This window comes from Humulus lupulus, chromosome 1 (assembly GCF_963169125.1).
Source record: "Humulus lupulus chromosome 1, drHumLupu1.1, whole genome shotgun sequence".
NCBI lineage: Eukaryota > Viridiplantae > Streptophyta > Magnoliopsida > Rosales > Cannabaceae > Humulus > Humulus lupulus.
The window spans coordinates 97334230-97355575 of record NC_084793.1 but is presented as its reverse complement, the minus strand read 5'-3'; the positions used below and the strand labels follow the sequence as shown (position 1 = coordinate 97355575).

Here is a 21346-nt window from a genome sequence, read left to right as displayed (position 1 = left end):
ATCCCTCCTTAGCTAAACCTTCAAGGGCACTTAAGTCATTACACTTTCATTTCAATTCTACCACTTTCTATCTTAAAACTTGTTACCCACAGCAGTTACAAATGGTTACCCAATCACCAATAACTAACCACTCAATCTCAACTCAACTTATAAGATTCCCGAAGTACCCCTAGGCTCCTCCCGAGCCGGGCACAACATCCCGTTGTGACTTTTAAACTAATTGGCTCACTAGGACCGTCTCGATGCGTGCATCCTGATAAAAACACCACCTCACGTGGCACAATTCACATAGTACAATTATCACAGATATGCCCTAACATGGCCAAATTACAATCATGCTCATTATAAGACAATCAGGTCTACATGCATACTAATTCACATAGTCATGCATCTCAAATAATCAATTAGTCATATAACGTGCATTAAATGATAATCATGCATAAAACTCAATAGAAACACACACCAAATCCCATCATGCCCTCCAGGCACACTACTCCAGGCCCTTAAGCCTTAACACTGAATTTGGGTCGTTACAGATGTGGCTCGAAAGGAGCAACTTATCCAGGGATTGAATTTCGGGATAGCTCAGGGCATTAGAATCACCCCAGTACATGAGATCTCTACCTATGCTCAGGTGTTAGGGAGGACCTTTCTTTTTGAGGGCACAGGAAATGAGATTTGGAGGAAAAGAGTCAGAGAGCGCAGATCTCAGGCAGGGATACCTCCATCTATTGGATAAGGCAGGGGCAGAGGCCCCAGTGATCAGAAAAGAAAAGTTGGCAACATTTTCAGTGTTAGGAATAGTGTCCTTAAAGCATTTGTAGTTGACAAATGCTTTAAATGAAATAAATAATTGAATTGAATTATTATATATATATGTGGTCAATGTGGTCTTAATCTCATATTTGTATGGGAGGATTGAGATTAAGATAATAAACTTAAATAGTTCGTAGTAAAATAAAGTTATGGAATCGTTAGATTAATTACTGCTAGTACGGTTCACTAGTATAATGAATACATGTGACCTAGATCCGGGTTACTAGTGTAGTAGGACACTTTAGTGGAGGTACTTTGCATGCTGAGAGTATGTAGAACTGGATAAGATGTGATTTGTTAATACTTTTTTAAACACTGCTTCATAGTATTAATCAAACACATCAAACAATGATCATATGCACGATAATCTTAATCCTGAGGTTGCTATGAACTCCTATATATATGTCATGTGATCCTTTGATTCATGCATAAAGGTTTCTCAGAATGATCAGGCTAAGAACAATTGTTCTGGCGACTCAATGATGTATATAGCTGGGGAGGTAGTTTAATAGATATGGAATCTATACCTTCTTATAGATTGAATAATGGATCCCTATTGGGTTGGCTTTTGGAACTAAAAAGGTTATGTGCACTCACGTCGCAAACTTGTTGTGACACAACCTTCACTAGTAAAGTCAATGGTACTCTAGGAAAAAGATATAGCTAAAAGGGTATAACAGTAATTTTATTCCCTTTTAATTATGAACCATTAATAGAGGATTAACGATATATGTAATGATTATAACAAGGGATATTTTATTCTTTAATAAAGTACTCAGTAAATATATGTCTATAATTATTAAGTGTTCAATCTCATATTTTTAGTGGAGTAATCATGAGATTAATAAATATGATTATTTAATCAAATAACTTTGATCAATAATGTAATATTTATTGGAGCTTGATATTATAGGTCCATAGGTCCCAAGGGTGGATCTATCAACATCATATCAATGTAAGAGTTAATATAAGGATATAACTGTAGTTTGGAAATTTTAGAAGAATTTTATTCTTTGGGTCAAGTTTGTAATTATATGATAATTGAGATTGAATAATTAATTTAGAATTAATTATTAATTTTCGAAAATATATTTATTGATTTAAATATGTAAATTTTGAATTTCATATATATATATAAAGAAATTATTTTTTTGAGATTAATTATTTTATTTGAGTGGGAGAAAATAAAATTGGTAAGCCAAAAATAGTTTTTGATTTATTAAATTTTAAAAGATGATGATAATGATGATCATCAATTTGAATTTTGAATTTTGAATTTAAAATTTAAATTTTGTAATACAGTTGTCATATTTTCCTGAAAAAGATTAACACATTATTTTTTGGGTGATAGATTATAATTAAATAAAAGAAAATTACAAAATCCCTGAAAAGAGAATAGCAGTACACGGCTGACATAGTCCAAGGATTGTGCCATGCGTGTACCACATATATAGATATTGTATTTGTATAGTTTTTATTTTTTTTTTATTTATTTATTTGATTATTTGAAAATGGTTTTTCAAATTTGGTAAGTTAGATATTTACCTAAAATCAAATCCTATCATTATTATTATAATATATTTATATTACTATTATTATTAGGAATAATAAGGTAGTATAAATCTCTATACATATGATATAAAATAAATAGAAGAAAACGCACAAAATACACAACAATACATATACAATTAAGAATAGTTCTCAGAGAATCAAGAAGAGGTTTCAAAGAAGAAGTTACAAGAGAACCAGCAATCTAATGGAGGGGTGTAAATTACTGTGTTGGAACATTAGGGGTTTAAATAGTAGAAATAAGCGAAAATCCTTGTTAGATTTTTGCACTGTTAATAAAATTGGTTTAGGTTCTTTTCTTGAAACTAAACTGAAAAGAAATAAGGTTGAGGAGATGATGAAGGATGTTTTCTTGGGTTGGAATTGGTACAGCAATCGGGGAGTGGAAGGTAGAATATTTTTGGTTTGGAAAAATGATATAGTTCAAGTTAATATTACTTAGGAAATGAACCAGCTTATCAATTGTGAAGTGAAGATCAAGGGAGTTAATCAAAAAGCTTATTTGTCTTTTGTGTATGGTAGAAATTCAGTGGAGGAGAGGAAGAGTCTTTGGTCTCAACTATACTTACCTCAGGCTACTATTAAGCCTTGGTTGGTTGTTGGGGACTTCAATGCTATTTTCGAATTTGATGATCGTATTGGAGGTAGGCTGGTTACTGAATTAGAAGTGGAAGATAGTCGGCTATGGAGGGCTAAAGCTTTGTTGACTGAATTATGGTCTAGTGGATCTTTCTTTACTTGGTCTAAGAAACAAAAAGAAGGTTCAAGAATCTTCTCTAAGTTGAACAGAGTTTTTATCAATGAACAGTGGCTTGATACTTTTCCTGAATTAGAGGCTCATATTAACTGGGATACAATTTCTGATCATTGTTATTGTATCATCAAAACAGTTCAATTTCAGGTGTCTGGGATTAGGCCATTCATATATTATAATATGTGGGCTAATCATAAGGACTTTCGGAGTACAGTCCTTAATAATTGGTCTAAACCAACTGGTGGTTATGGTTTGCAACAGACCATTCAGAAGTTAAGGAGGCTCAAACCTGTTTTAAACCAGTTGAATAGGAAGCAAGTTGGTGATGTTGTCCAACAATATGCTGCAGCTAAACAGAAGTATGAGATGGCCCAGTTCTTGTTGCAGCAGTCTCCTTCTTCGAGTATGTTGCAGCAGGATGAGATAGAGGCGGCTACTGAGTATGCTAGAATGTCCAAATTTTATGAGAGTTTCCTTCGGCAAAAGAGAAAAATTAATTGGCTTAGATTTGGTGATGAGAACACAGCTTACTTTCATGCTAGTCTTAAACAGAGGAGAATGAGGAACCGTATCACTAGTTTTATGAATGAAGAGAGTCAGATTGTTGAGTCTTATCCAGAGGTTATTGCTCATTTTAACAACCATTTTAAAGGATTTCTGGGTAAGAATAGTTCAACAACTAGTCGGGTTGATCTTAATTGTTTCTAGCAGGGGTCCGTCTTGTCTTTGGAGCAAAAAATTGATTTGATCTAGCCTTTTACTAAGAAGGATGTTAAGAGATCATTATTTAGTATCCCCTCAATCAAGAGTCCTAGTCCAGATGGTTTTGGCTCTGGTTTTTATAAAGCCCTTTGGAAAGATATAGGGGAAGAAATCTCTGAGGCGATTTTGATGTTCTTTGAGCATGGTGTGATTCCTTCTGAGTTGAATGGGACAATCTTATCTCTTATTCCTAAGGTTGATTCTCCCACAACGGCCACTAATTATAGACCTATAGCCTATTGTACACACTTTATAAATGTATTTCTAAGATGATTTGTTTCCGGTTGGCTAAGATTCTCCCTATGATTATTCATCAAAATCAAGGAGCCTTTATAAAGAATAGACAGGTTGCTCATAATATTTTAATTCTTCAAGATCTTCTTCATGGCTATACTAGGAAGAATATTTCTCCCCAGTGTTTGATAAAAATTGATCTCAGTAAGGCGTATGACTTTGTTGATTGGGTTTTTATGGAGGATATCTTGACAGCTTTTTGTTTTCCTAGAAGGTTTATTCAATGGATAATGACTTGCTTGACGGGTACTTCTTATACTCTTATGTTAAATGGGAGATTACAAGGAAGTTTTGAAGGGAGGAAAGGATTAAGACAAGGAGACCCCATCTCTCCTCTGCTTTTTGTGCTGGTCATGGAGTACCTCACTAGACTTCTTAAGCAAGCTTCTCATCACAGAGAGTTTAGATTTCATCCCATGTGTAAGCATTTGCAGCTTGTTAATTTGTGTTTTGCGGATGATCTGATATTGTTTTGTAAGGGGAATTTTAGATCAGTTCAGATTTTATTTGAAGGTTTTTCGAAGTTTTTCCATTGTTCTGGTCTAGCTGCTAATTTGGGTAAATCCCAAATATTCTTTGGGGGTGTGGCAGCTGAGGTCAAGAATATTATTCTGAGGTCTGTTGCACTTGGAGAGGGGAGTTTTCCTTTGAAGTACCTGGGAGTTTCTCTTAGGCCCATGAGATGGTAGGTTGCTGATTGTGGTGAGATAATATAGAAAATTCAGGCTAGACTCCATGTTTGGGTGAGTAGACACTTATCTTCTGCGGGGAGAACTCAGCTGATTTTTTCTGTTTTGCTGGGCATTCGCAATTATTGGATGAATATTTTTATGCTTCCATATAGTGTCATTCAAGAAATTGACAGGTTGTGTCGTAACTTCTTATGGAGATCCAAAAACAATCGCTACAAGTTCCATTGTCCCTCTTGGTCTCAAGTTTGTCTTCCTAAAGTGTTGGGTGGTCTGGGTTTTAAGGAGGGTTCTAATTGGAACAAAGTTCTTTTGGCTAAATATATTTGGGCTTTGTCTTCTAAGAAAGATGTGTTATGGGTGAAATGGATTGATGAGATGTATCTTAAAGGACATTCTTTCTGGTCTTATCAGCTGAAACCAGATGTTAGTTGGTATTGGCGTAAGTTATGCTACTTGAGAGAGACATTTTCTAAATTGGATTTGGGGATTTCGGCTATGCATGGTAGACTGAATTTGAAGGTTCTGTTTAGTAACATGCTTTAGAGGGACCCGATGTTGCTAAGGCAATGTGGTGTAGTCTATCTATTCCCAAGCATCGTTTTATGCTTTGGCAATCAGTTCTTGGCCATTTACTGACTAGAGATAATCTGATTCATTGCCAGATTGATGTTAGCTCTCAGCTGTGTCCGGTTTGTGAGAGTGTTGAGGAATCTCATATGCACTTATTCTTCGACTGTGTTTTTTATCAATAGGTTTGGGAGCTGCTTAAGAATTGGTTGGGTCCTGGTATTTGGCCGAATCAATTTGAAAATTGGACGAAGTGGTTAGAAGGGAAGCCTAAAAATTTGATGCATCGCATTTCTGTAGCTTCTTTGGCAACTGCGGTTTATAATATCTGGTGTAATAGAAATTTATGCATTTTTTTTCTAATTATTCCTACACTCCTCAATGCTTAGTTAGTATGAACAAGATGTGTCTTAAAGCTAGATTACATGGTCGGCTGAGTCAAATTGTTCTGAACAAGAATTGTTATCTTACTGAGTTTGTTGGGATGTTGTAAGTTGTTGTGCTTGTGGCTTGGTCTTTGAACTTGCTGGTGTAATTTGTTTGGTGGAATATATTCTTCTTTTTTATCAAAAAAAAAAAAAAGATTAGTTCTCAGAGTTTTTTTCAGATAAAACTATTTTTCTTCTTCTTCTTTATTCTAGCTATTCTCAGACCATAATCCAAGTTCTCATGTGTTGAGAAATATTTGTGATTCCTAAAATACAAACCCATGTTCTCTATGTGTCCACACACATCTTGATGTGTAAGGAACACTTCGAAAGATCATAGTTTGAGTACTCAAAGCTTTGGATAGGAAGATCAATAAAAATATAAAAAGACTCAATAACACTTGATAGGCTTCAAGAGGTAATTGTTTATATGTTCTTGAATTTTTGTGTTTATATGTTATATACAAATATATTGTATATTTATATATATTTGTTGCATGATTAATTATATTGTATGTTAATGTTTCTGGATTGTTTTCTTGGTCATATAAATTGTTTATATGATTAATGAAATTTTTTTTATTGTTGTTGTTCCTTAATAAATCAACATGATGGACCCACCACACAAAGTTTTAAATGTGCACTCTGAATGTTTTCCAACAATTGGTACCAAAGCGGGTCATTAATCTATACATATTATTAATTGTTGTGTTGGATTATATGCATTTTTATATTATATGTGATATATATTTTTATGGATGAATGTTTATTTTCATGATGATAGATTCTTAAGGGTTTTTTATTATAATGCTTTTGGGCTTAGGAATTGTTCTTAAAATTTCTAGATGAAATATGTAAACCATTTTTAGGTATAAGAATTTTGTAATTTTTGTTTAAAAATTCTGGGTATAAAATTATGTTGTGACCCCGACCACAAGCCCGAGCCCGAACCCCGAGCACGAACCTGAGGTGCTGCCTAGCCAGCCACGTGTGTGCTGCCAGCCAACACGTCCTTGCACACCCAAGCAGTCACGCCCTGCGTGCCCAGCAGTCGTGCCCTTGCGCCCAGCCACCGTGCCCCTGCCGCGAACCTCATGCGCTCACCTAAGCCCCACTGCCAGAGTACCAGCTGCCACGCCCCTTGGTACAACACCTAGTGTGTTGTGACCATAATTATATTTTTAATTATTCATTTAATTAAAAATAAGAAATTGAATTAAAATAGTTTTAATTTTGAAATTTGTTTAATTGAAATAATGGTGATTATTTACCTTAATTAAAAAAAAATTAATTGTTATCTTCCATAATTAAAATATCCCAAAATTAAAATTATCTTGAATTTTTATTTATAAAAATTAAATTATTTAATTTTATTTTTTGAATTAAATCACCCAAATTCAAATTGGGCCTTTGAAACTTTTGGGTGCTAAAACCCAAAGTTTAATTTTTTAAAAAGTTTTTTTTAAATAATTAAAAAGTTGTATAATTCAAAATGGATATGAAAAAAGGGTGGCATTGGCTCAACAAGACTACATCTCAAGGATCAAGATCAAAGTGTTCTTAATCAAGCCTTATGGTTACATTTTTAGGGTAGGTAACCATTTGGTACCCTGTGTTTTTGCAAAGTATCATTTTGATACCCTCTGTTTTCAATAATGCTCATATGGTACCCTGTATTTTAAAATTGTACATATTTGGTACCCTAAATTCAAATTTAATTAATAAAATTTTACCAATTTAATCAAACTGCTGTCAATTATGTAAGTTCCAAATTTAAATTTAATTACTTAATTACATATAACTGATGACAATTTGATCATATTGACAAAATTTTATCAATCAAATCTGAGTCTAGGGTATCAAATTTGTATAATTTTAAAATACATGGTACCATATGAGCATTATTGAAAATAGAGGGTACCAAATTGATACTTTGCAAAAACCTAGGATACTAAATGAGTAAATTCCCTACATTTTTTCATGTATATTTTGCAAGTGTTGTAATTTTTCTAGAAATACCCAAAAGTTACCATTCTCGCTTTTATTTTATTTAGTTATTATCAATGTTTGAATGTGATTAAAATATTTAATATTTTCTCATGCATTATAACATGTCATTCATATACCCACACAGTATGCAACTAGCATGCATTACATTCGTGTAGAAATATGCTATTAGGAACGTCCTATATTTTTGTTATATGTTTTAATTCATATAATAATAAATTTAGTCTTAATTAGTTAAGATGGTAAATCAAAATTAAAGTTGTTTAATTTGTTGTTTTGATGAAAAATATTTTAAAAATAAAAATGAGATTCTCTTAGTTAAATCAGAATTAGAATTAAGGGAACAATTTTATTTTTTTTATTTTGCTTAATTAGATTAGTAATTAATAGAATATCATTTTGTAAAAATAATTAAATTTATTTTTACAACCAAATTAAAAAATATTGATTTTGTGAAAAACACAATTTTCCAAAATAGTGAGTGGGAGAGGGAGTTATGACAATAAGTCCTATGGTATCCATTATTGGTTGAACACCGAGAGGCATAGGAAGGGCCTTGTATCGCCTCCATTTGCAGCCTCCCTAAGGAAAGGCTTCTGAATATGTTTATTTTATCTCAAGGTTGACTTTTCTTATGAGAATATGATTAGTGATGTATTTAAAGTTTGTCTAACCCTAAGGCACACTCTTGAGTTAAGTCATTGATTGAAAATAATGGGTTACACTCAAAAGGTGTATCTAGGCTTTCGAACACGACTAGTGCATCTTGACCAAACTAGCGGTAGTTCATAAGTCAAAAGAGAAAATGTCATTTTTAAGTTTTCACTTTTGAAATTGAGATTTTTCTCTAAATTAATTTGAAGTTAGTCTGACCTACCATAAGGTGGTTCATTGACTTTTCAAATTAATTTATCGTGGATTAGTATATATTTTTATGTGTTTTTATATTTTGTATTCACGCATCATATTTACTTTTCCAAATAAAATATGATGTTTATTATATGTTTTAATTCATTATATTTTATTTATTTATTTCCAGCAACAATGGTTAATCCTCTTAATCCTGATCAAGAACTTCAAAATGAAAAAGAACCAGTTGATCCTCGTGATGTCTTAATAAGTAATTTTCATTTAGACTTCGACAATCTAGATGTTTGGTACATAAGCATACACATAATTCTAGATGAACTAAAAGTCTATGATGCAATCATTGATGTGCCTCCAAATAAGCCATCAAATTTATCTGATTATGATAGTCATCAAAAATATGCGAATTGGATGAGATCTGATTATTTGGCTCGTCATTACATACTGAAAACTATGCCAGACGATCTTAAATTGAGATATGTGAACCTCAGATCTACATACGAGATATGGGAAATGGTCAAAAGAGATTATTTTGATCACTTAAGAAGTGTGCAAGAAGAAAGGGTAAATATGACTTGCTCATCTCTTTTTAATATATTTGAATAGTTTATTCAAATTTTTATCCCACCATATTTTTGTCTTGTTTTTAGGAACGCATTATTCAAGAAAAGAAAATAATGCGAAAGAAAAACAAGAAAATGATTGTAGATTGGTAGACCAAGAGATAACTGACATGGAAATTCATTTTCAACTTTGTATTAAGTTCTTTTTTCATTAAAGTAGTTCTATAATTCTTTCTAGAAACTATGTTTTTAGATTCCTTATTTGATGAATGAACAAGCTTAATATTTCTTTTGAATAATAAATTCAGTTGTTATTTTTTGAAATATACTTGTTTCCACTATTTCATCATTGAGTATAAATGATAATTATGAATTATTCAATAATGTGAAAATCATAGATTTAGTGAGACATCTTATTCCAACCATAGTTAAGTGAAACATAAATGTGAATTTATTTTTTGAGATTGGCTTGTAATTAATTAGATACATATAACAAATAAAAGACAATCTTTTATTGCAACCCTTTAATGATTATCTCCCTGTTTAAATAGTCTATTAATTATTAACCGAAAGACCTTTCTCTAATAAAGGCTCAAAAATCACATAATCATTTAGCTAATACATAAAGATGTATGTTGAACATTTTAATGTTCAAAGCTAAAATAAATAATAAATAGTAAGTCAATATTGATTGACATCTATTTTAGATATGTTTAAACTTTGATCAAATGCAAAGAAAATTTCTAGAAATTTTTATGTAACATTAAAAGTAAAGTCACCTAGAGACTTGTTTGATCTATTCAAAAGGAAGTCTAAACTCGAATTTGGAATTCAAGTAGTTTGCATGTGAACTTGGAATTCAAACTCAATTCACATACAACTAGAACGCTAAGCATAATTAGTATTTTGGAAATGGAATATAATCATATCAGATAAGATTAGATAATGAGTAGTCATTATCGTCTTTATTATTTTTATAATTTTAACAATTGTTATACTCTGTAAATATTTGATTATACAACATCAAAGACTTAGAAGTTGGGATTCACAAGTGGTTATGTGAATAAATTGAAAATTTTCCATGAAGTCATTTAGTGAAATAGTTTAATAACCATAAAAGATTACAAAATAGTTTGTATTTCTTTAATGCTACTTTAATGAAGCATGATTATTATAATCACTATATTTTCTAGTTAGTTATACTAGAAATAATGACTGCAAGTCAAGTAAGCAAGTTATTGATAATTAAACAATGATAAAACCAAAGAATTTCACAAATTTTGTAAAGCATTAATGTAGTGGGAGCATTAGTTAGTAACTACTCCAGTACACATGTAGTATAGATAAAGTGTGTCTAACACAATCTAATATACTTCATTCACATACTAGTATATGAAATGAAAAAGTTTTACAGAAAATAATGGTTGAGATACCATGAATCTAGAAATGGAGTTTGGAATTCTATGTCATCTGGATTCTTGAACATCCAACTAATATTCATTGAACTTCAGTTTGAAACAGGATATTCAAGATGAATAGGATAACAGAGGAAAGTACAGACTTTTCGAAGTTATGTTAATAGCCTAAGGCCATAAACAGAAAGAAGAATTTATTACTTGAATAAATATTTTCTACTGTAACCAAACTTAAATCTATTTACATACTCTTATCCACTGCTTTATGCATGGATTATGAGATTAATTTAAATGAATGTCTAAGTAGTCTTTACTGGAAAGGCTGACATGACAAAATCATTTGAAGATCTCAACCACAAAAATTCTGTAGTGATTCTTATTCTTAATATTGACAACGTTCTAATAATTGAGAATGATGTAGACATGTCGTCAATAGAAAAGAAAGGGTTAGCTGAAAATTTCTAAATATTAGATTTAGAAAAGCCAAGAATATTCTATACATTCAATTCTATAGAGATTGAAAGAACAATCCTTAGGCTCTGTCTCAAGCAACTTATATTGATAAGAAGCTTAAATACTTTAGTTTACAAAAATCCAAGAAAGACTTTTTTGCATTCCCGGTAAAGAGGATGTATTATCTAAATAATAAATGTCAATTTATTATTTTACTAGAAAAGAGGACATGAGACAATTATTCCTAAAAGTCAGTGATAGATTGTTTAATGTATCGAATATTATATTTCGAATTGACATTTGATAAACGGTGGGAATAGTTAGCAGTTGGCATTCCATTATGGATTGAGTCATTAAATAATTATAAGGACTTAATTTTGAGTATCTTAAATATAATAGAGATTATATGTATGTGTATTTAGGCAGAGACCAGCTTCCATAACTATGGACGAAACACATTAATCTAGAAATGTGTTAGACATTTCAGATTTATATGTTTCACTACAAAAGCCGAAATATAGCAGCTACAACCAGTTAAATAGGCTATTTGATTTAGTTAAGTTCTTTAACATTCTGGATAGGTTTTCAGACTAGAATAAACAGTTGGCATCTTATTGCAAAAGCAATGGAGATACAACTATTCTAAAAGAACTAGAAATCATGAGAGGGTCAAGCACATGAAATGAAGTATCATTGAATACAAGACAATTTTACATAATTGATGTAATAATCTTGAAGATAACTTCAAAATAGTTCTTTACAAAATTGTTACAAAGACTTTGTTAGACAAAATTGGTCATGAGAATATGATTGAAAAATTAAAAGAGATGTCTCAATTTTCTTTAGGGTAAGTGGGAGATTGTTGAGAATAGTTCCCTTAAAGCAATCGTAGTTGATAAATTTTTTAAATGAAATAAATAAGTGAATTGAATTATTATATATATAGACTATGTCCGATATTATATGATAAGATTAAGTGAATATCAGAAAATTCTAAAGTTTATCTATGTGGTCTTAATCTCATATTGGTATGGGAGGATCGAGATTAAGATAATAAACTTAAATAGTTCGCAGTAAAATAAAGTTATGGAATCTTTAGATTAATTACTGCTAGTACGATCCACTAGTATTATGAATACAAGTGACCTAGATCCGGGTTACTAGTGTAGCAGGACACTTTAGTTGAGGTACTTTGCATGCTGAGAGTATGTAGAACTGGACCAGATGTGATTTGTTAATACTTGTTTAAACATTGTTTCATAGTATTAATCAAACACATCAAACGATGATCATATACACGATAATCTTAATCCTGAGGTTGCAATGAACTCCTATATATGTTTGTTGACGCGGTTTTTCGCCAACGAGAAATTAAGAAGTAAAAAGGGTAGATTAGTGCTTAGTAATAAACCGTAATGAAATAACAAGAACGTACTCAAAAGCACTGAACTTTTACGTGGTTCAGTGGTTAAAATCCACCTAGTCCACGAGTCAATATTATTATTATTTCTCTCTCTATTTTGGCAGAGTTTCAGTAATACAGAATAATCATGCCCTTTCCTGTCTAATATTCCCAGTAATTATAGGGGAATTCCATGGACAGGCTTGGGTCACCGTGTAATCAAAAGGCGTAATTACACATATGGTATATAATTAATAGAGATTATTCCCATTTACATTGGGATATGATCAGACAACATAATAAACACGTTCCTGCTATCTTGGGTAGTAAATGACATAAATATGATGCAGCGTGGTTATTAATGAACGTATAAAGAATCCTCGAGTCTCTTGGGATCCTTTAGTATGCACTATATCTTGGTCCTTACGAGCTGAATATCTCATACAAGCTCAAGCTTGACAGCTACCTGACTCCTAGCTCGTAATGATCCAGGACGCCCAATATCGGGTCTGATCGCCATGAACCTCAAAATGCTCAAGTAGTTAATGATTAGGTATTCTACTTGGTTATCTTTTCCACATATTTACCTGCCAGCTGTACCCAAACTGAGTGAGTGAACTCGTGCTAAAATTAGGGTAAAACATTTGCCCCCCAAGCCCCTGCTCTTGTTTGATGTCGTTATCTTCTGACATACATATTAGGGGCTTTTAGACTTATGTCATATAAAATCGTGTCTGCCTACTACTTGAGTACTGGACACGTGGCCTTCGCGTTTTACATCTGTTCAGGTTTCGAGGAATGAAATAATTATCTTGTCAACTTTCTGCCGCCATCTGGTCTATTTAATCTTGGCCCTTGGATCTTGAGCTAACCCAATTGGATGGCCTAGATTAATTTCTGTAGTTTACGTATAAATATGGTGATCAGCCTTCAAACCTCACCACCTTTGTATTAAAAAATTTCTCCTTTTTGAACTCTCAAGCTCCCTTTATTCTTCTCCAAAATTCCCATAACTTTCACCATGTTCTAGACCTTCAGAAGCTTTTCAGGAGCTTCCCGTGGCTGCAATTACATCTTCTTCGAATCGTACATATTTCCTGTAAGTACTTTATCCTCTGGTTTAAAAAGTTTCCTTTCCTTTTTTTTGTTCATCATTATCCCATGAGATTTCTATTCTCAACAATGTTCATTAACATCGGTCATTGTTTGTTACCGTTAGGCTAGTTCTAAATGCTCATAGGAAATAGGTTTCAGTTTAGGCTCAATGAGTGAACCCAAACATGTTTTAGAAATAAGACATCCAAAAAATGATTAAATTTATGGGTTAATCTTGGGTAACCCTAATGGCAAATTGGTTTAAAGAATACCCACTTGGAGTATAGAAACTGAAGGGTTTTTTGGTTTAATATTAGGTAGCTTAGGGGTTACACTTTCTTTGGCGGGGCTAAAATATTTGTTTCTGAAGCATGAGTGGGACATCCCCACTCCAATAGATATTTTATATTTCTTTTGTCTAAAAGTGAGCCCCGACCAGAAATGGCGAGGTGATGGGTTCTAGTACCTTACGCGGTTTCTTAATTCCTCGAGCTCCCCATCCATCCAAACGACTATAAGGATTTATTCTATATGTCGAATGGATTCAAGAACTTCGAATATCGATACTTCAACCGTCCTCGTAAGTCCTCTATCTTTGTAATTTCAGCACGTGAATTTTGTCCCTTTCAAAAATATTCTTCTTTTTTTTTAGGCTCTGACTGAGTTTGTTCCTTGTGCAGCTATATTTGCAAGGACGGGCAAATCTATGACCCTCGGGGGTCAGTACGAGAAACCGTCCAGTCTTTCCCCTGGGGAAAAAGATTATCGCCAGGTTGTGAATGATGTCACGATGCTGGCATGTATTTTGATTAATAAGGGTCCAACACTAGCCATGAGGCCTTGAACCCCACTCCTAGTTATCCTCGAACTCCCATCTTCTCAAGAGGCCTTGCCAGTCGCTGAGGACATTTACGAGGAAGAGGACGAGGTGCCTCTCTTGCGAAAAAGGCGGGCTCCCGAAGCTGAGCAACGTCCTGATCCTGACCGAGCTGCGTCAAGGGCAGCAGCCAGCCCCTCCGGCCAAGGTAACCCTTACCCATTTAGAGAGTTAGATCAGGCTGCAACTAGCTTTATGTTAATACATTTTAACCCCAACCAACTAGTTAGCCGCCCCCCATCGATCTGGACCTAAATGTAATTCTCCTCCAATGCATGGATCGCTTGGTGGTACGCTACGACCACATCTATCCCAGAGGCACCGTTATAATTGATAACACGCTGAATTTTAGATCTTCTATCTTTGAAGAATACGAAACCAACCTTAGGACTTGGCCTTCTCTACTCCAAGGAGCATTTGCTCCTGGGTTTAGACAGTATGTAGACGAATCCAGCCCCGAGGAGGGACCTGAACCCTCTAGGATCTTAGAGATTGTATCCTTAGATTCCCCCTCCCCTCCATTAATCCCAGAGCCGAAGGTCGTGCTTATCCCGGTTCATACACCCGAGCTGGTGGTAATAGATTCCTCCCCTAGCCCGGAGGATAGGATCTTCATTTCCCCCTTTTTCTCTTTTTTTTTTTATATCTTTGAAACATTACTTTTGTGAATTAACTCCCTTTTGTTTTTTTGAGGTGAAAAGATGGAATCGATAGGAGCTCCGGACCTAAGGACTGCCTTTCAGGCTAAAAGGCCCAGGGTGACGAAGAAGGCCACTCCGAAAACGGGGGACACTACAAAATCCCCCTCTAAGGGTAAAGATGTGAGCTCTGCTGGGGAGCAAGCTTTGGTGACTACTGTCATCGTTTGGAAAGTTCCCCCTCCTCCCCCTCGACACATGCCTCCACATCTACAAGTAATTCAAGTCGAGGCCCCCATTGTCCAAATATCGGTTGAGCCACAAGACCTAGAAAAGATCCCCAAGGCCTTTCGGGGTATAGTGTATGAGACAGCAAGTCACATGGTGGGCCACGCATATAAAGCCAATGTGAGGGATCTGAGGGCCATAGAAGAGCACAACCTGGAGGATGTCCTCGAATCTGCCATGGGGATGAACCTCACCATGAATCCTTCTTCCACATCTAATTCATTTTTTGTTTACTATGTATTCTTCCTCTCTTTTTTTAACTTGTTTTGTTATTCTGTAGTCCGTCCTAGCCCAATACAGAAGAATAGCTCATGGTAAGGCTAGAAACAAAGAGATCCAAGCCGAGTTGGCCGCTGCCAAGGTCGCCCTGAACGTTGTTCATGAAAGTGAGAATGCCGCCAAAGCTGCCTTGACAGTTGCTTAGAAGAATGAGCACGCGGCTAAGACTGCTCTTATCTCTTCCCAAGAAGGCGACCAGGCCGCAAACACCACATTGTCCGCTTCCCAAGCTCAGGTCACAAAGGTGAACCGCCTTGCTGAACAGCTGTAGGCCGAGAATGGTGAGCTCAAAGCAAAGCTACTCAAGGCCGAAGTTAAAGCCAAGGAGGAAGCGACATTGTCATCATTAACCATGGAGGAGATGCTTTACCATTGATGGGATTTCAACCAAGATGGGAACTTCTCCTTCATGGAGCTCGGGCTGTGGAATCCATACCTTGCTAAATTCAAGGTTTGACTTTTGCAAGAACCCTCAGAAACTAGTGAGGCTTCCGGAGCAGCGGAGGGAGATGGTGAGGAGGTTACTTCGGCCGGACGAGCTGACAGAGCCCAATAATCTCATTTATGATTTTCTTTTGTAATCATTTTCCAACAATCCCTTGGAATAAAAAAAGTTGCCTCCAAGCTTAGCTTGAGGATGTGTTTTGAATATACATCTAACTTGTAATCTACTTGTCTTCTTTACTATTCGCATGTTTATGAATTCTTAGACTTTTGCACATTGGAAATCTTAAGAATCGTCTTTAGATCGAGGTAAATTATTTCAATCTTGGGTGTATCCAAAGTTCTGCTCGCTTATTTGCATCGTACCTATTAAGAATCAGGCCTTGGACCTGGTTATGTCCATGGTTTTAATAAGCTTAATAACATTATACCTGTTGAGAATCAGGCCTTAGACCTAGTTATATCCAGGGTTTTAGATGGCTTATACTTAGTTCGCACTAGGTTAATTGAAAACGCAGGCTTTAAAAAACCTTTGAATAATCAAAATTTTCCAATATCTAAGTTTCGGACTCGGTTATATCCAAAGTTATAGATGAATTAAAGCTTAGTTTGTCCTAGGTTTATTGAAGATTCGAGCTTTAAAAAGCCATTGAATAATCAATTTTTACAAGCTTCTAAGTTTTTAATCTTATCCGAGTAGGCTTGATTTTGTTTTTTAATAAAAAAACTCACTGACCTCGGTTATGTGCCCCCCAAGCAACCAGAATGTATAAACTTTCCCGGTTGCTTTTACAATTATGAGAACACGAGCTTGTAATAATAAAACTAAGAAGTGTTTAGTTAATAATCCATCTATTATTTAATTGAAACGAATTTTATAAACAAGCCTTAAATTGATGATAGTACTATTGATAATACTTTTTCAAGTGAAGAGCATTCCAAGTTCGTGGGACTACTTCCCCATTCAGCTGAGCTAGCTTAAAAGTTCCCTCGCGTAAGACCTCTACAAACTGGTATGGTCCTTCCTAGTTCGGGCCCAACACACCATCCTTAGGGTCTTTATTCACAAAAAAGACCCTTCGGAGAACCAGATTGCCTGATCCCAGTCTACACCCCTTGACTTTTGAATTGAAATAGCGAGTGATCTTTTGTTTAAAATGGGTGAGCTGTAATTGCGATTCCTCTCATTTTTCTTCGATTAGATCGAGAGATGCATTAAGTAGCCTGTTATTCTGCTCTTGATCAAACGTCCTTTGCCTGTGAATAGTTACCATTGCTTCAATTGGAAGCATGGCCTCGCTTCCAAAAATTAGGGAAAAAGGAGTGTGCCCCATGGAGGATCTGTGAGAAGTTCGGCAGGCCCAGAGTATTTGCGAGAGCTGTTCAGGCCATAATCCTTTGGCTTCATCCAACTTCTTCTTCAGGCTCACCTTAAGGGTCTTATTCTCAGCCTCGAACTGCCTGTTGGCTTGTGGGTATGCTACCGATGAGAAACTCTTTGTTATGTCGTATCTTTCACAAAAGTTTGTTAAGAGATCACTATCGAACTGTGTCCCATTATCTGACACGATCTTCTTAGGGAGTCCAAATCGACAAATGATACTTTTTACAACAAAATTCAGAACTTTCTTTGAAGTGATGGTTGCCAGAGGTTCTCCTTCTACCCACTTCATGAAATAATCGATTGCCACTACCGCATACTCCTCCTTTTCCCACTGGTAGGGAACCTATCAGATCAATTCCCCATGCTGCAAATGGCCACAGGGAGGTAACCATTGTTAGCTCGACTAGCGCAGCTCAGGAAACTATGGCGAACACTAGCATTTTTCACACTTATGGACATACAAGATCGAATATTTCGTTAAAATGGGCCAAAAATAGCCCTATCGCAATACCTTTAGTGCCAGATTTTGCCCCCCAGCATGATCTCCACAAAAACCTTCATGTATTTCTTGAAAAATGGTTTTTACTTCCTCAGGCAGAACACATCGCAGGAGAGGCAATGAATGGCCACGCCGATATAAGGTCCCGTCGACTGTTACATACCTTGGAGCTTGATAGAGTATTTTTCTCGCGTCTTTTCTGTCATCAGGTAACTTTCCAGTTGTGAGATACTCCATTATAGGAGTCATCCAGATCGGTCTTGTGTCAATCATTCTGACCTCCGTTGCTTCTCTTGTTACACTTGGGCTCTCCAAGAACTCCACTAGCACTACATTTAATGTTTCAGCCTCTTTCGTGGTAGCAAGTCGTGCCAAAGCATCAGCATTAGAATTCTTCTTGCAGGGTATCTGTTCAATAGAGTTGTACTCAAATTCAGAAAGTTCCCCCATTACCTTAGCTAGGTAGGCTGCCATCTTGATGCCTCGAGCTTTGTATTCTCCCAATACCTGATTCACCATGAGCTGGGAATCACTATAACACTGGATGGCTTTCGCCTTCAACTCTCTTGCCACCCTCAGTCCTGCCAACAAGGCTTTATATTCTGCTTCGTTATTGGATGCGTCAAATCTGAATATCAGAGTTGTATGGAACCTATGCCCTTCTGGTGAGATTAAGATGATCCCAGCTTCTGATCCATTCTCATTTGACGATCTGTCAACAAAGAATTTCCATAACTCCTGCACCGGCTCCCTCAAGAGCTCTTCTTGAAAACCAGTGTGTTCTGCCATAAAATCAACAAGGGCCTGACTCTTGATTGAGGTCCATGGCATGTACAATATCTCGAACTGGCTAAGTCTGATGGCCCATTTCAAAAGATGTCCCGACGTTTCAGGTTTTTGCAAAACCTGCCTTAAAGGTTGGTCGGTCAAGACGTTGATAGAATGGGGCTGGATGTATGGCCGGAGCTTTCTGGAAGCCAATATTAGATAGAGTGTAAGCTTCTCTATCAGTAGGTATCGTGACTCGGCTCTGAGAAGTCTCTTGCTCACATAATATACTAGTTTCTGAGCACGGTCTTCTTCTCGAACTAACACGGCACTGACTGCATTCTCTGTCACGGTTAGATAAAGGAATAAAGGCTCTCTAGATATTGGTTTAAATAGTATCGGGGGTTTGGCCAGATGTGGTTTTAGGTCGTGGAATGCCTGCTTGCACTCCTCGGTCCACTCAAATTTCTTGTTTCCTCTAAGCAAGTTATAGAATGGAAAACACTTGTCAATGGATTTTGAAATGAAGTGATTCAAAGCTGCCAACCTTCTAGTTAGGCTTTGAACTTCTTTACGCGACCTATGTGAAGGAATTTCTAACAATGATCTAATTTTTTTCGGATTTTCCTCTATTCCCCTCATGTTGACTATGAATCCCAGAAACTTTCTAGATGCCACCCAGGAAGTGCATTTCTGGGGATTCAGCTTCATGTCATACCTCCTTAATATTCCAAAACATTCTTCCAGATTAGATAAATGGTTTTCAGCACTCTTTGAATTGACAAGCATGTCATCGACATACACCTCCATATTTTCCGATCTGGTTAGCAAACATCTTGTTAACCAAGCGTTGGTATGTGGCCCTGACATTCTTCAATCCGAATGGCATAACTTTGTAGCAATATATGTTATGCTCGGTCATGAAAATAATATGCTCCTGGTCTGCAGGGTTCATCTCGATCTGGTAATATCTAGAGTACGTGTCCATGAAATACATGAGCTCTTGACCTGCCGTCGCATCTACCAACTTATCAATCCTTGGCAGCGGGAAATAGTCCTTGGGACATGCTTTGTTTAGGTTGGAGAAGTCGATACAGGTTCTCCACTTCTCATTCGGCTTCGAGACTAGCACAGGATTGGAAACCTAGGTCGGGTATTTTGCTTCCCGGATAAACCCCCATTTTAGTAATCGAACTACTTCTTCCTCGAGGGCTTCAGCTCGGACCTTTCCCAAATGTCTTTGTTTTTGGGATTTCGCAGGCACATTCTTGTCCAAATTTAAGGTTTGCATTATTATGTCCAAACTAATTTCCACCATATCTTCATGCGACCAAGTGAAGACGTCCAGGTTTTACTGTAAAAGATCGACCAGCTCCTTCTTTCTTTTGTCGTCAACATTCTTTCCAATATTTACGAGTCTTGAAGCTTCTTTGAGATCGATGTTTACTTCCTCGAGCTCTTCTATGGATTTGAGCTCTGATCTGTCTTCGCCTACCCGCAAGTAAATGTCGTCGCATTGGGCGACCGCACTATCCTCTTTCTGCTGAGGTTCTTCATTGCCAGGTGGCAGATAGAGGTTATGGCTTCAAATGCCATCAGCGCAGGTCGGTCTAAAATCGCATTGTATGCAGCTGGACAATTGATTACCACAAACTCGAGTAATTTGGAAACAGTTCGTGACTCTTCTCCCAATGTCACCACCAGTCCGATCATCCCGATGGTTGTTTATCCTTCTCCCGAAAACTCGTACAGAGTCATCGAGGTCGCCTTCAAATCAGTTACGGATAACCCCATTTTTTCTAGGGTAGTCCTAAAAACTAGATTTACAGAACTCCCGTTGTCCAATAGTGTTCTTCGGACCCTTCGATTTGCGAGCTGAGCGATTACCACCAGCGAATCATTATGTGGGAATTGGAAGTGGCTAGCATCCTCTTCTGTGAAAATGAATGGTTACTTTTCCAATTGCTGCTGTTTCGATAACTGTTGCTCAGGGACGAACTCCATCTCGTTATGAGACTTCAGCTCGTTAATGTACCTCTTTTGGGCCCCGCTGATCATGCTCGCCAAGTGAGGTCCTCTTGCAATAGTGGTTATGTCTCCCCCTACTATCGGAGGAGGTTCGACCTAACTTGCCTGAGCCCTGGCTTGGCCTATCGGAGCTTCAGTGACTAATTGAGGGTTCTGCTCGGCGAGCTGACTAGGGACTACCTGATTTCTGACATACTGGACCAACGGTCCAGTTCTGATGAGAGTTTTGATTTCATCCTTCAAGTGCAGATAGTCATCAGTGTTATGACTGAACTCGTTATGGAACCGATAGAATTTTGAGGAATCTCTCTTCGCCCTCTGGTTCTTCAACAGTTCTGGCTTCTTCCATGGAAGGCGATTAGAATTTGCTAAGAAAATATGCTCTCGGGTGTCTGTTAAGTCAGTATAAGTAGCGTAGACAGGTTTCAATTTTTCCTCGGGCTTATTTTTCTTCGTC

The 21346-nt window shown here is 36.1% G+C and overlaps 1 protein-coding gene across 1 annotated transcript; it reads left to right on the top strand.

Annotated features, from left to right (window-relative positions):
• The first annotated feature begins 2830 nt into the window (after window positions 1-2830).
• Window positions 2831-15911, top strand: LOC133818547 (uncharacterized). The gene is made up of 9 exons (XM_062251471.1): window positions 2831-3760; window positions 3893-4096; window positions 4195-4880; window positions 5040-5326; window positions 5431-5576; window positions 5640-5771; window positions 14337-14484; window positions 15255-15475; window positions 15768-15911. Exons 1-9 carry the CDS (start codon window positions 2831-2833, stop codon window positions 15909-15911), a joined length of 2898 nt encoding a protein of 965 aa, XP_062107455.1.
• The last annotated feature ends 5435 nt before the right edge of the window (window positions 15912-21346 follow it).